This window comes from Panthera onca, chromosome X (genome assembly GCF_046562875.1).
Source record: "Panthera onca isolate mPanOnc1 chromosome X, mPanOnc1 haplotype 2, whole genome shotgun sequence".
Lineage (NCBI taxonomy): Eukaryota > Metazoa > Chordata > Mammalia > Carnivora > Felidae > Panthera > Panthera onca.
This window is the reverse complement of record NC_138357.1, coordinates 1,573,227-1,586,781: the sequence shown is the minus strand read 5'-3', so window position 1 is coordinate 1,586,781 and position 13,555 is coordinate 1,573,227. Positions and strand designations below refer to the sequence as shown.

The 13,555-nt window shown below is 61.5% G+C and overlaps 2 protein-coding genes across 2 annotated transcripts; both read left to right on the top strand.

Annotated features, from left to right (window-relative positions):
• The first annotated feature begins 58 nt into the window (after positions 1–58).
• Positions 59–6,116, top strand: GDI1 (GDP dissociation inhibitor 1). The gene is made up of 11 exons (XM_081793891.1): positions 59–229; positions 1,458–1,565; positions 1,705–1,804; positions 1,951–2,085; positions 2,548–2,746; positions 3,014–3,145; positions 3,733–3,832; positions 4,223–4,394; positions 4,693–4,837; positions 4,974–5,028; positions 5,111–6,116. The coding sequence occupies exons 1-11, from the start codon at positions 185–187 to the stop codon at positions 5,261–5,263; spliced, it is 1,344 nt and encodes a 447-aa protein (XP_081650017.1). The 5' UTR covers positions 59–184; the 3' UTR covers positions 5,264–6,116.
• A 746-nt stretch (positions 6,117–6,862) lies between these two features.
• FAM50A (family with sequence similarity 50 member A) lies at positions 6,863–13,555 on the top strand. Its single transcript, XM_081794195.1, has 13 exons — positions 6,863–7,060; positions 8,295–8,379; positions 8,482–8,581; positions 8,769–8,914; positions 11,352–11,428; positions 11,541–11,607; positions 11,749–11,810; positions 12,122–12,198; positions 12,581–12,635; positions 12,835–12,883; positions 12,983–13,053; positions 13,136–13,246; positions 13,377–13,555. Exons 1-13 carry the CDS (start codon positions 6,950–6,952, stop codon positions 13,383–13,385), a joined length of 1,020 nt encoding a protein of 339 aa, XP_081650321.1. The 5' UTR covers positions 6,863–6,949; the 3' UTR covers positions 13,386–13,555.

Below are 13,555 nucleotides of genomic sequence, written 5' to 3'. Positions count from 1 at the left end.
GCTGGCGCGGCGGGACGCGGGGAGGGGCTGGGACTCTTTGACGCGGCGGAGGGGTCAAGCGGCGTCGACTGCCGCCATCTTTGGTCCAGTGCGGCGGCGGCGGCGGCGGCGGCGGCGGCGGCGGCGGCGACGACTGTGCTGAAGGAGGAGGAGGAGCGACGGGCGCTGGCAGCGAGGCCTGACCATGGACGAGGAATACGACGTGATCGTGCTGGGGACCGGCCTCACCGTAAGTGCGGTTTCAGGCGCCCGGGGTCCCGTATCGTCTCGTCCTTCCTGCGGCGCTGCCGCCCCCGGCCGCCGACCCCATCTTCCCGTCATTGCCGTCCGAGGCGCTCGGGTCCCCAAAAAAGACCGCCCCGTGCCCATCCCACCACCGTCCGCGCCATCGTCTTTCTCCACCCCCGTCGCCCGGTCTGCAAGAAGCGGCCCTCTACCTAGCCGCCCCCTCGACTCCCCGGGCTTGACCTCCGATCCCCCCCTTGCTCTGTATCCAGGCCTCCTGGGCCAGAAGATGCATCCCCCACTCGGCCGGAGTCCCCCCTCCCCGCCGTGCCCCCGACCCCGCCCACCAGGCCCCCAGCCGTCATCCGCACCCCTCGCCCACACAGCATCCCTCCCACATCTTGTGCTAATTCTGGTGCGGGTGAAGTACAAGGTCCCTGGGTAAGGGGGCCTCACCGGGGCGGGCCCTCATCCTGCGTTCCTGGCTTCTCAATGCGGTCCGGGGCCCAGGGAATGTTCCAGAAGGAACAGCATTGGGGCCAGGGAGCACATTCCCGCTACCCTACCACGGTTTCCCATGGAGATTCCAGGCTGAGGAGTATTTGCAGCCTTTGTCCTTGGCCTGGTGACAGAAACGAGTGAGGGTGTTTATCTTCCCTCTTCCCCCAGACCCTGTTGGACTGCTCCCCTGGAGAGGCTCCTCTTTCTCAGTCAGGGTGTAGAAGCCCCTCCTGTGGCTGGGCACACACACACAGGGTCAGCCGCTCCTGTCCTTTGAGGAAAGAGCAGCCCAGGGTGGGGCCTGAGATTGCAGGCCAGTGTCGAGCCTCTCTTCACTTCCCTTTCTGGTGCCCTTCGTTGTTCAGCTGGATCTCCTCTGAGGCTCATTGTGGGCTTTCTGCCTTTTAGCATGGTCCTACGTAGATAGATGGCTTTCTTGTCATGGCCGAGACCATCCCTGTGTCTGCTGGGCACTCTTTCTCTGGGCACCGTCCTTATTTTTTTTTCCTTGTTCAACTCTGCTCGGCAAAGTTGTAAGAGGGATTGTGGTCAGATGAAGCTGTCACCCCGGCCTTTAGGGGAGCCAGCCAGCCAGGGGTGGAAGGAGCTTCCGCTGGGGCAGGGTCTCTGTAGGTTTGCTCTCCCGTCAGGTTTAGGGTAGGGAACAAATCAGGGCGGCTTTTGGGAATGTGGGCAGAGGGAAATGCAGTGAGTGTTGCCCCCTTCTCCAGGAATGTATCCTGTCCGGCATCATGTCCGTGAACGGGAAGAAAGTGCTGCACATGGACAGGAACCCCTACTATGGGGGAGAGAGCTCCTCCATCACGCCCCTGGAGGAGGTGAGGCTCCTGGGCCCAGGCCCATCCCCCGTTGCCCTCTCACAGAAGCTGCCTGAGCAGCTCCATAGATTCTCTGGGAAAGGGGGGCAGGGACCAGACAGGGTGGTCCTTGAGGCGCCTTTCTTTCTCCTGTTTGCAGCTGTATAAGCGTTTTCAGTTGCTGGAGGGGCCCCCTGAGGCCATGGGCAGGGGCCGAGACTGGAACGTTGACCTGATCCCTAAATTCCTCATGGCCAATGGTGAGAGAGATGAAAAGAGGTGTCGTGGGAGGTGATGAGGACGGCTGAAGAGGGGCAGGCTCCGGAGGAGGGGTGGCCACACCAGCTAGGGAGCTTCGGGAGGGGGGAAGCTGTGCCAATGTTGTTTTTTCCCCACCGCCCCACAGGGCAGCTGGTAAAGATGCTGCTATATACAGAGGTGACGCGCTACCTGGACTTCAAGGTGGTGGAAGGCAGCTTTGTCTACAAGGGGGGAAAGATCTATAAAGTGCCATCCACTGAGACCGAAGCCTTGGCTTCCAGTGAGTACAGGTTCCCTGAGCCAGAGAATTATGGCGAGGGGCAGAGCAGGGCGCCCAAGGTCACATTCCCCACGCACTGCCAGAAGCCCCTTGGTCTGGCCTCCTTCAACTGCCCTGAGCCTCACAGTGGAGGCCAGGAGGGAAGACCACACGCAGAACGGATGTGTGGATGGTTGCTCCTTCTGGAAAGACTTCAGCCTCTTGACCGGGGCTCCACTTGTCCCGTGAAACATCCCCAAGTGTTGGAGCTGGGAGGATCTGCAGAGTCTGTCCAGCCCAATCCCTTCTTTGTACAGATGGGGAAACTGAGGCCAAGAAGGGCAAAGGGGCTCACGTAAGCTTACACGGTGGTCGTCAGCAAAGCTTGGCTGGGAGCTAGGGCACCTGCTTTCTGAGCCCGCCTGCTGGGAAGGAGGGCTTCACGTTCTGCGGGGTACAGGCTTCTCGCATCTGCCTCCACAGATCTGATGGGCATGTTTGAGAAACGGCGTTTCCGCAAATTCCTGGTGTTTGTAGCAAACTTTGATGAGAACGACCCCAAGACCTTCGAGGGCGTCGACCCCCAGAGCACCAGCATGCGCGACGTCTACCGGAAGTTTGACCTGGGCCAGGACGTCATCGACTTCACTGGCCATGCCCTGGCGCTCTACCGCACTGATGAGTGAGAGGAAGCTGGCCTGGCAGACCCCCTCGTCTGGCTGCACCCTGCCCTCCCCACTCCTGCACGCTGCTCCCTCCATCCGCCCTGCACGTTTCTCGTAGTCAGCCACATGCTCACCCATCAGCTTTTTTGTTCTTTTTGCACATTTATTTGACCCGGAGCCTTCCCCAGGCCGTAGACGGTGGTGGGGCGGCTGGCCTGGTGCTTGGGTGGGGGTGAGCTGGGGTGCTGCTGTTGGAGCTTCTTCTCTTGACCCCATCCTCCCAGTTACCTGGACCAGCCCTGTCTCGAGACCATCAACCGCATCAAGTTGTACAGTGAGTCCCTGGCTCGGTACGGAAAGAGTCCTTATTTATATCCGCTCTACGGCCTCGGTGAGCTGCCCCAGGGCTTTGCAAGGTGAGGTGGCTTTTTTCTGTTGGCAGTACTAAGTAGGACCAAGAACGGAAATGGCCTTGAGGATTTTTGTGGCATTCGTGCCTTCCCATCGTGGTCTAGTGTGCTTTATACTGCACGTGCTCGGGTGCTGGGGCGGGGGCGGTGTGCCACAGCAGGGCGTGGAGGTACAGGGTTGAAGGACCAGGGCTTCACCAACAGGGCCTGCCTGGCTCCCAGCCACGTTCAGGCGGCACCACGGCTGGGCCTGGGGCCTTGGAACCTCAAGTCGGAGGGCTTCCCCAGAGTCCTTTGTTCTGCTCCCCAGACCATTCCCTTGAGGAGCCATGCCCTTAGGCTTCTCTCACGGTAGCCCTTTGCAGAGTATTTTGGGTGGAAACCGGAGAGGAAGGAGTACTCCGAATTCAGTCCTGAGTCTGTGGCAGTGACAGAGGTGGGAAGAACCACCAGGTCTACTGAGCCCTGCCTGCCTAGGGCAGCCTTCTTTGTACCCTAGGACTGGTTTGGAGGCAGGGAGTGGACAGCACAGGGGCACCAGTCCCTGTTTTCTCCTGGGAAGGAGACTCCCACCATCGCTCTCCCCACCACAGGTTGAGTGCCATCTATGGGGGGACATATATGCTGAACAAACCCGTGGATGACATCATCATGGAGAATGGCAAGGTGGTGGGTGTGAAGTCAGAGGGAGAGGTAAGCCTTCTCTGTGGTGCAAGGATGGCGGTCTGGGTGGGGCTTGGCCTTCTTCTTAGAGGCACTCTCCCCGGTGACTCGGCCTCTGCTGGGTCTCTCCCTGGGTCCCCTTGGGCTGCGGACCAGGGCCCCAGAAGGAGTCCACATAGCCACTTCTGTTGGTGAGAGGTAGCTCTCAGACCCGCTTGCCGTGTCAGGGGTCCAGGGAGTGTTCCCGATCACAGGGTCTCGGTAAAAGGTGTTTCCCAGCGCTGCATACGGGGGCCCACCTCCCCGAGGTACAAGATGAAGCTGTACCGCTCAGAGGAGCACAGTGCCAGCCCTCGCTGTGGACTCAACCCCACGACCACCTAGGGGAGTGTTTGGATAGGCCTCCCGGTGTTTTCACAGGTGGCCCGCTGCAAGCAGCTGATCTGTGACCCCAGCTACATTCCAGACCGGGTGCGGAAAGCCGGCCAGGTTATCCGCATCATCTGTATCCTTAGCCACCCCATCAAGAACACCAATGATGCCAACTCCTGCCAAATCATCATCCCCCAGAACCAAGTTAACAGGAAGTCAGGTAGGCTAAGCCCCACGTGACTTCCTCTAGTGTGTTCTCTTTGGGGTGGCTCTGCCTCTCCCCGTAATTCTTGGAGCTCTCTGCCTGATCCCTCCATGGAAGGATGGGGACCCGCATAGCAGTCCCTGTGACTTGGGGCCCTAGGGATTGGGTGGCTTGGGCTGTGCTCTGTGAGGGTGGCAGTCTGGATGCTGCCTGCTGTGCCGGACTGGGGAGGAGTGGGCAGGCAGGCCCGAATCGAGCCCAGCTTCCAGGGGCCCTCTGTGCCCGTGTTAACGGAGCCCCTTCTTGCGGGCAGACATCTACGTGTGCATGATCTCCTACGCACACAACGTGGCTGCGCAGGGCAAGTACATCGCCATTGCCAGCACCACGGTGGAGACTGCAGAGCCGGAAAAGGAGGTTGAGCCTGCCCTGGAGCTGCTGGAGCCCATTGACCAGAAGTGAGGGGCTGGGGGGCCGGGGCCGAGGCTGGGCGGGGGGGAAGGAAGGGAGCCGAGGAGCTGGGGGGGGGGGCAGAGGCCACAGGGAGTAAGGCTTGTCGCGAGGTCTCCTCCCTCCCCTCCGTGTACCCCTCAGGTTTGTGGCCATCAGTGACTTATATGAGCCCATTGACGATGGTTCCGAGAGCCAGGTAAGCAGGCTGTCTTGGCCCCAGCTCCTAGCTGCCTACCCAGGGCCCCTGCCCAGCTCACCCTGGCTCTGGGTGTTTCCAGGTGTTCTGTTCCTGTTCCTATGATGCCACTACACACTTCGAGACAACCTGCAATGACATCAAAGACATCTACAAGCGCATGGCAGGCTCCGCTTTTGACTTTGAGAACATGAAGCGCAAACAGAATGACGTTTTTGGAGAAGCTGACCAGTGATTGATGCCCCTCCCCCACAGCCTAGCCCTTGGTGCCCTCTCCCCTGACCTGAGTCGGTTTTCCTCCAGGGCTGGGGAGATGGGCGTGGCTGGGCACCCCCGTTTCCAGCATTCTCTGCTTCCCCCACCACATTCTACATTCCTGTCACCCACCTCATTGATTCACTGACCAAATCCTTAACCTTAGTGATGGTTTGGGAGGCGGGGGGTTGGATAGTATCCTCTTTCTTGGCCCTTCCTTATTCTGGGAAAAGAGGGTTCTTTCCCTTGTGTGTGTCTCTTCCCCCTCCACTCCTAATTCTTCTGCTCTGTTTGGGAAGAACGTGGAGGAAAAGCTGACTTCTGCCCCCACTGCTCTTACCCCTACTTGTAGTGGCCTTTGGAGATGCCCCCTGCCTCCCCCCACCAGCTCTCTTGCGTGTTGGAGAGAAGGGGCCCTCCCAGCACAAAGTTGCATTCCTCCCCCCGCCCGCCCCGCCCTCGTTAATTTATTCTAATTTATTAACTTCGGCCCCCCTGATTTGGGAAGGGAGCAGAGTGCCTCTGCCCGCAGCCTTCTGGTGTGGCCTGGGAGGGGGGAGGGCTTGCGTGCAGCCCGGTTGGAGGTTGATCTTGCTATTTTTGTTGCTAGTTTTGTGTTTGTGTTCTCTGGCATTTGCCGAGAGAGAAAAGAAATGTGAGCAAAGCAGAAGGAGGTGGGAAAATGGATCCAAACCCCAGTGCGCCCTGCCCCAGCCCACAACCTTTCCCTTAGTGGTGGGAAACCCTTATCCTGCAAAGTGAATGTGTCCCCTTCCCCGACCTCTAGTGTATTTCACAGAAAACCTCTCAATAAAACTGTGTTGAAACCCGAACCCAGGTCTTTCGCTTTATTTCCAAAAAACGGGTGATGGTGGGGCCTCTGCTCCCGGGGCTGTTTTGTTGTAGCAGTTTAGGCTCTGGCTTAGCTTTGCTCCGGATGGGAGTGAAAGGGGACTTTCTTCATCAGGGAATTAGCTGCTAAACCAAAAGGGCCCGTCCGGAGGAAATCGGTCACACCGGCTTACCCAAGGCCACCCAGCGAATTGGTGCTGGCATCAGGACTACAGTCCCTTAGGGTCAATTGGGGGGGGGGGAGGGGAGGAGAGGGAGAAAGGAGTCCGGCCTGGGGTGGGGGGTGGAAGTAGAGGAAGTGGAGAGGGCAGGGTCCCTGTCTCCAGGTCAAGGAGGAGGACACCCAGGCCCAGCTTCATGGCCTGGGTTAAAACAGGAGACTGGGGCCCAGTCTTGGGTGGGGGTGGGGGGTCAAAATCGAAGCTGTGGGAACCGGGGTGGCCTCAGGGAGGCAGCAAGGGCGCGGGGCAGCGGTGTGGGTCTGGCCTTGGGCTGGCCTCAGCATTAAGGAAGAGGAGGGTCTGGGGGCCCAGGCTTGAGGTCAGCTGGCTGAAGCAAGACGGGGGACCCAGCCTCGGGCCAGGGGGTAACGTCATCAAAGGAATGACGGGGAATGTAGGAAGCGAGCGACTGGGGTCCAGCCTCCGGAGGCCGGCGGGAAGGGGCGGGGCGACTGCGCGTCCCCTGGTGCCTGACGTCACCGCGCGGGCGTCAGCTGACTGCACGGCCGCCGCCGTCCCTGCAGCCGCTGAGGCTCTAGCAGGCCGCTGTCGCCGCCGCCGCCGCCGCTGTCGCCGCCGCCGCCGCCGCCGCCATGGCTCAGTACAAGGGCGCCGCGAGCGAGGCGGGCCGCGCCATGCACCTGATGAAGAAGCGGGAGAAGCAGCGCGAGCAGATGGAGCAGATGAAGCAACGGATTGCCGAGGTGCGGGCCCGGCCGGGGCCTCTTAGAGCACGCGCGCCGCCCGCCGCCCGCCGCCCGCCGCCCGCCGCCCCGGCCCTCTGGGGCCCCGCGAGACCCTGGGCGGCGGATGCAGAGCGCAGGCGGCGAGCCGGGGCCGGCCCCTTGCTCCCGCACCTCCAGCAAAATGTAGAAACGATTTGGCGACAGTCTGCTCATCTGTAAAATGGGCCCAGGAGGCGGAGACGAGCTAGCTTGTGACAAGCTCCCAATAGGAGGGAGCCGTAGTGGTGGCTCCGTTGGTGGCATTAGGGCTCCCCTCGCGTACACAGAGCGTCCTCGCCCTGGCCCCTCGGCCCTGAGAACGAGGCCTCCGCCCTGATCCCATGGATGCCAGGGAAGTCAGGCCCCACAGGCCGTGGCGCATCCACAGGCCACTGAGGCTCATTCCAGAGCCCTTTGCACCGCGACAGAGGCAGAGTCCCGCGTCCGGGGTGCTAGCGGTTCACGAAGGGCTTTAATGACTGGTCGGTGGTGGCGGGCTGGCAGGAAAAAGGATTCCTCTGCTTGGGCCTTTTGGGGAGACTCGTCTGCAGAGCGGGGACCCGGGGTGAGAGGGGAGAGCAGGCTACGTTGGGTACTGTGGATGCCAGGCCCAGGGAGACAGCTGTGCGCCGGGGCCTGGCGTGGCCTCGCTTCACGCTGGCGCCCAAGCCCTGCGGTCTTGGTGTGGGCTCTTCGGCCCGTGGAGTTGCATTTCTCTGCTGGCCACCTGCGTTGGAGGCCACCAGCCAGAGACGGACCTGTGTGGTACCGAGTGGGGTGGGGCTGGCCTGGAGCGAGGTCTCATGGGAAGCTGTGGGCAACATCTAGAGCCCCTTGGCCACTCTTCACTCTCTCCTGTCACCTCTCGGCTTGGGTCTCCAGACCTTCAGCTTAAAGGCTGGGTATGAAAAACACCCAAGGCAGGTAGGGCCTGTGACCCCGGGGCCACTGAGGGAACTCTGGTCCCCAGCAGGAGACACGGAGGGGCCAGATCAGCACACAGGTCGCAGGGAGCCACTTCATTTGGCTCCCTCAGCACTGGAAGGGCCCTTCATAGCCCTGTGGAACCTCCCATTGACCGAGGAAAGGGGACATGTCTTTCCCAGGGTCACATTATCGTGAGCCCAGCGGCAGATCCGGGATTAGAGCCCAGCTCCCCGCTTCCCCGGTGGGGCGGTGGGGAGCCCTCACTGCTGTCCTCCCTCTGCCACAGGAGAACATAATGAAATCTAACATCGACAAGAAGTTCTCTGCGCACTACGACGCCGTGGAGGCGGAGCTCAAGTCCAGCACCGTCGGTGAGCGAAGCGCACAACCCCCCCCCCCCCCCGGATCCAGAGCCCTGCTGCTTCCCCACGCTGGGCCACCCACCCTTATGCTCGCCTCTCCTCACCTCGTAGGTCTCGTGACCCTGAATGACATGAAGGCCAAGCAAGAGGCGCTGGTGAAGGAGAGGGAGAAGCAGCTGGCCAAGAAAGAGCAGTCGAAGGAGCTGCAATTGTGGGTCCTGACATCTCAGCCGGCAGCCTCCCCCCCCCCCCCCCGCCCCAATGTATAGCTAGTGCTTGGGGGTGGGCCGGGCACTTCCTGCCACGTGAGAGTGGGCCTGCCTGTCTGCGGGCTGCTCTGGGCTAGGGAAGGGGCCTCAGGGTGGGGACGTCGCGCATGGTGTGCTGTGCCTTGGTAGGAAGCTGGAGAAGCTACGAGAGAAGGAGCGCAAGAAGGAGGCCAAGCGGAAGATCTCCAGCCTGTCCTTCACTCTGGAGGAAGAGGAGGAGGCAGGTGACGAGGATGAGGAGGTGGCTGTGTATGAGGAGGAGCTGGAGAGGGAAGGTAAGGCTGGCTCTGGGAAGCCAGGCCATAGCAGAAGAAGCATATCCGTTACCCCGTCTGGACGGCCTGCTCCGTCGCGGTCCTGAACCTCACACATCGGGTGGGAGAGAGAGCGGCCGTGGGGCTTGCCTCCAGGGGCAGAGTGAGTCAGGGCCTGGCGTGTGGCCGCTAGGCAGGGCTGTGGGCTCTTTGGTGCAAGACGCCGATGCTTGATCAGGAAGTCTTCAGAAGCTGCCCTTCGTAAGTGCCCGTGAAGGATGGACCGAGGAGGGGAGAGGATGGCCTTGGGGCAGCCCAGCAGAACCTTCTGCGATGATGGAGACGTTCGGCTCTGTGCTGCTAGCTGGCCACTGAGCATGTGGCTTGTGTAACGGACGCCGAGTGTCCATTGTTTGATTCATTTCAGTGTAAATTGATACAGCCACAGACATTCAGGACCTCAGTAGAGGTCTCAGCCGAGGGACCAGGGGGTGGCAGGGACAACTCGGGAAGGCTGGGGAGCAAGGATGAAACCAGCATGGGGGGCCCGTGTGCCACGTACCTGTTCTGAGCCAGCGCCGAGGCAGATAGATAGAGGCAGGGTGCCTTTCCTCTCCTTGGAGTCACATGGGTGAGCGCGCGCCCTCTGAAGGGCCCGGGTCCAGCCCAGGGCGGGGAGAGCGTCTCAAGGTGGGAACAGGTGAGCCGGGCCTTTAGAGCAAGGGGACTTCCACGAGCAACCAGAGGTGAGGCGTGGAGGGATGCATTGCGTCCAGAATGAGTGTGGCCGGCAGTAGAGCCAGCGGGAACGGACACAGTTGAGGACGTGGCAGGGCTTCCCGGCGTGAGGGATCTGAGGCGGGGGATGGTACCTCACGGCGTGGCCGCGGCCCCGTATGGTGGCTTCAAGAGGACCGGCTGACGCGGTAAGGAGAGAGAGCCCGAGCCTCCTGGGTTTCCCTGTGTTCACGAGCCGCAGTCAAACACGCTGAAGAGAAACCAGTGAAGATAACTGCAGTCCCGTTTAGTAATTTTGTTTATTTATTTATTTTGAGAGACAGAGGGAGAGAGCAGGGGAGGGGCGGAGAGGTCGGGGGAGAGAGAGAATCCCAAGCAGACTCTGCGCCGCCAGCACGGAGCCTGATACGGGGCTTGAACCCACGAACCGTGAGATCATGACCTGAGCCAAAGTCAAGTGCCGGATGCTCAACCGACTGAGCCCCCTGGGCGCCCCAGTGCTGTTTCATAATATAAGTGTTGAGTAGCATTCGATGCTGTCACGGGAACTGTGCATCTTTGCGGCAGGGAGCACTGTGGTGGACGGCGCGGATCTGGGGGGAGGCCGTGAAGCTCAGTGTGTGTCGCTGGGGCTTTGTGAGCACTTCCTTCCCCACGGTGGTTTTGTTTGGGGGGCCCGGCGATGAGGCACTGGTGTGGGATTCTTCTCTGGGTGATGCTGACGTGCAGCCGGGCTCCGGAACCGTGCTCCTAGGAGCCTGTAAGACCCTTTTGGGGGGTCTGCGAGGTCAAAAACACTTCCATAAGCGCGGCAAAGCCTGCTCGGCCTTTTTCATCCTCCTCCTCTCTTGAGCGTGTGGTGTGGAGCTTTGCAGAGGCCACGTGACATGTGATGATGTCATCACTCCAACAGCTAACAGAACGTGGGCTTTCCCATTTCCGGGTCTTCACTGTTTCTCAGGCTTAATTACAAATTCGGTGACTACCCAGAGCTACAGCCCCCAGAGGTGAGAGCTCTCCGGGGTCCTTGGTAACTTGTAAGGAAGAGGGTTCGGGGTGCTGACACCAGCAAGTTGTAGTTCCTTCGTGTCTGAATTAGGGAAACTGAGTCCCAGAGTCCAAGATGTTGACGAGCCTGGCCTGAGCCCTAGCGGGGCTTCTTCTTCCCTCTTCCCCTCCGGCCCCAGTGTTAGTAGTCATGGGACTTTGGGCTTCAGTGTCCTTGTCTGGGAACAAGGAGTGCCACACCCCTTCGGGGCCGTCGTGAGGGTTAGGTGATACATTGGGTGTGGGCCCACGATGAGCACGGCTCTGGGTGCAGAGCGGGTCCTCCGCAAGCATCCACCCTTCTGAGGATGCCCCGTCCCTCCGTACAGAGGGCCCTTTGCTCCCTCACACACCGGCACCGATGCCTGAGGTCCCCTGAGGCGCCTGAGGTCGCGGCTGATGGGATGTGAACACAGTCCCCGAACTCCTGTCCAGCTGCTGGCAGTGGAGAGCGAGGCGAAGGCCTCTTGGCAAAGGTGCTTTTTGGGTCTCCGTAGTGCTGTGGACGAGACAGTGCCGGCCACTGTGACTGGGAACCCGTGGTGGTGCCAGGGCGCTCCGGGAAGCCTCCGAGGAGGTGGTGTTTGAGCTGAGGCTGCAGAGACAGAGGGCCAGGGTGCCCTGGCAGTGGGGCCCGTCGTGCAGCCGACTGCCCTGTTTCCTTTTGCTCCAGAGATCACTGCAAAGAAGAGGAAATTGGGGAAGAACCCAGATGTGGACACGAGCTTCCTGCCCGACCGAGACCGTGAGGTAAGAGTGGCCTGCCCCCTGGCTCGGGCAGGGGCTTTTTCTCAGGGAGTGGGGTCCCGCTTGCCCCCCGAACAGCCCTGGGCCCCCCTCCTTCATCCCCCTCCTCTCCCAGGAAGAGGAGAACCGGCTCCGGGAAGAGCTGCGGCAGGAGTGGGAGGCCAAGCAGGAGAAGATCAAGAGTGAGTGCCTGCCGCGTGGGGTGCTGGGGGTGGGCTGCCTCTCCTGCCGACAGTTGTCGGGGCAGAGGCCTCAGGTCCCGGGAACTTGCAGGGGGCAGGGACGTCTGTGTCTGGAGGCCAAAAGGCAATTCTGCTTTGTAGGTGAGGAGATCGAAATCACCTTCAGTTACTGGGATGGCTCCGGGCACCGGCGGACGGTCAAGGTGGGTGGTGGGGAGCACGCACAGCCCCCTCCCTGGGCCCCCCCCAGGGCCCAGCCTCCCTCGGGTTCAGTGGGAAAGGAGCTTTCAGTCCCGACTTCAGAATTTCACAGGCCCTTTCCTGTGGGAGGACCCTGGGGAGCCTGGAGGGGCAGGGAAAAGGGCCTGTCCCTCGTGGGGGGTAGCCTGGGGCTCCTAGGTCCCCGGCAGGGACCTCTGGGCCACTGCCTTCTTAAGAGCTCTTCTCCAGGCTTCTGTCTTGTGTTACCAACCCCTTGCTCTTGTGGATGCTCGTTCCCGGGCCGCTGCTCCAGATGAAAAAGGGCAACACGATGCAGCAATTCCTGCAGAAGGCGCTTGAAATCCTGCGCAAAGACTTCAGCGAGCTCAGGTGCGTGTGAGCTCAGGAGCACGCGCAGCACGTGTGTATGCTTGCGCGTCTGGAGCGCAGGGTCCCAGGTGCCGGAGCCCCAAAGTCTGGCTGCTGCTCCTTGGGTGGGAAGGTGGCATGCTGGGCACTGTGTTCCTGAGCCAGAGGGTCAGGTTTCTTTTCCGTTCGTGTCACCGGGGACAGCTTAGGTGGGGGTACCTGTTTTGGTTCTTTAGCCCCGAGGCGTAGGGTGGTGCGTGCCCATCCTGGGCCCGCCAGACCTTGCAGCCTGCCACGAAGCATTCTGGGTTGCCACCGGGACCACTGCCTCCCAGCTCCGGTGCCGGGGTTTCCTTGGGTGGCTGCTCCCGGGCGCCCACAGCCTCGTGCCTTTCTCCCTCAGGTCAGCGGGGGTGGAGCAGCTCATGTACATCAAGGAGGACCTGATCATCCCCCACGTGAGGCCCTTCTCTTCCCTGCAGCTGGGGGTGGGGCGGCCGGGCGGGGCGGTGGGCTGTGGGGTGCCTCGGGGCTTCTCGAGAGGGCACCTTGCCCCAGCCTGGCCCTCTGGCTCGGGCCGGCGGGTGGGCTGCGGGGGGGGGGGGGGGGGCGGGGGGGGGAGGGGGCTCGTCAACCACGGCTCTCTTGCCTTCGCAGCACCACAGCTTCTATGACTTCATTGTCACCAAGGCCCGAGGGAAGAGTGGTAAGTGTGCCCGGCCCGGCCCCCTGCCTTTGAGTTCTCTCCTGTGTGGCAGGGCGGCAGCGTGACCCTGACCTTGGGATGGCTGCTGCTTCCCTGCAGGGCCGCTCTTTAATTTCGACGTTCACGATGACGTGCGGCTGCTCAGTGACGCGACCGTGGAGAAGGATGAGGTGTGGAGGGGGAGGGGGAGCGGAGGGATGGGGTGCCCGCCCTCCCCCCAGTAGCCTTGAACGGCTCTTCTCCCCGCCTCAGTCACACGCGGGCAAGGTGGTGCTGCGCAGCTGGTACGAAAAGAACAAGCACATCTTCCCTGCCAGCCGCTGGGAGCCCTACGACCCCGAGAAAAAGTGGGACAAGTACACGGTGAGTGGCACCGGGCCGGGAAGGCTGGGCGGGGGTCGGGCTGTGCGGGCCACTAGAGGATGGAAGGCCAAGGCCTTCCGGCCCCTGCTCCGCTCCACCTCCCTCTTCTGTGCTCTTGTGCTCACACCAGATCCGGTGAATGTCGCTGCGCCTCCGACCCCCTCCGCCCCCTTCCCGGGGCCTCCGGACTCCGGGCGCTGCCCCCCACTGTCCCGGCCCTGACGTGAAGGGCCGGCCGGCCCCTGCCCCTGCTGTCGTCATTTACTGCCTTTTTCTTTTACAGTAAATAAACACGTGTCAGAGTCGGAA

Coding starts and splice junctions, on each gene's coding strand:
- FAM50A (XM_081794195.1), top strand. CDS start 6,950: ATGGCTCAGTACAAGGGCGCCGCGAGCGAGGCGGGCCGCGCCATGCAC. Junction 11,608..11,748: donor CAAGCAGGAGAAGATCAAGA/GTGAGTGCCTGC, acceptor TCTGCTTTGTAG/GTGAGGAGATCGAAATCACC. Junction 11,811..12,121: donor GGCACCGGCGGACGGTCAAG/GTGGGTGGTGGG, acceptor CCGCTGCTCCAG/ATGAAAAAGGGCAACACGAT.
- GDI1 (XM_081793891.1), top strand. CDS start 185: ATGGACGAGGAATACGACGTGATCGTGCTGGGGACCGGCCTCACC. Junction 1,805..1,950: donor TAAATTCCTCATGGCCAATG/GTGAGAGAGATG, acceptor ACCGCCCCACAG/GGCAGCTGGTAAAGATGCTG. Junction 3,833..4,222: donor GTGTGAAGTCAGAGGGAGAG/GTAAGCCTTCTC, acceptor GTGTTTTCACAG/GTGGCCCGCTGCAAGCAGCT.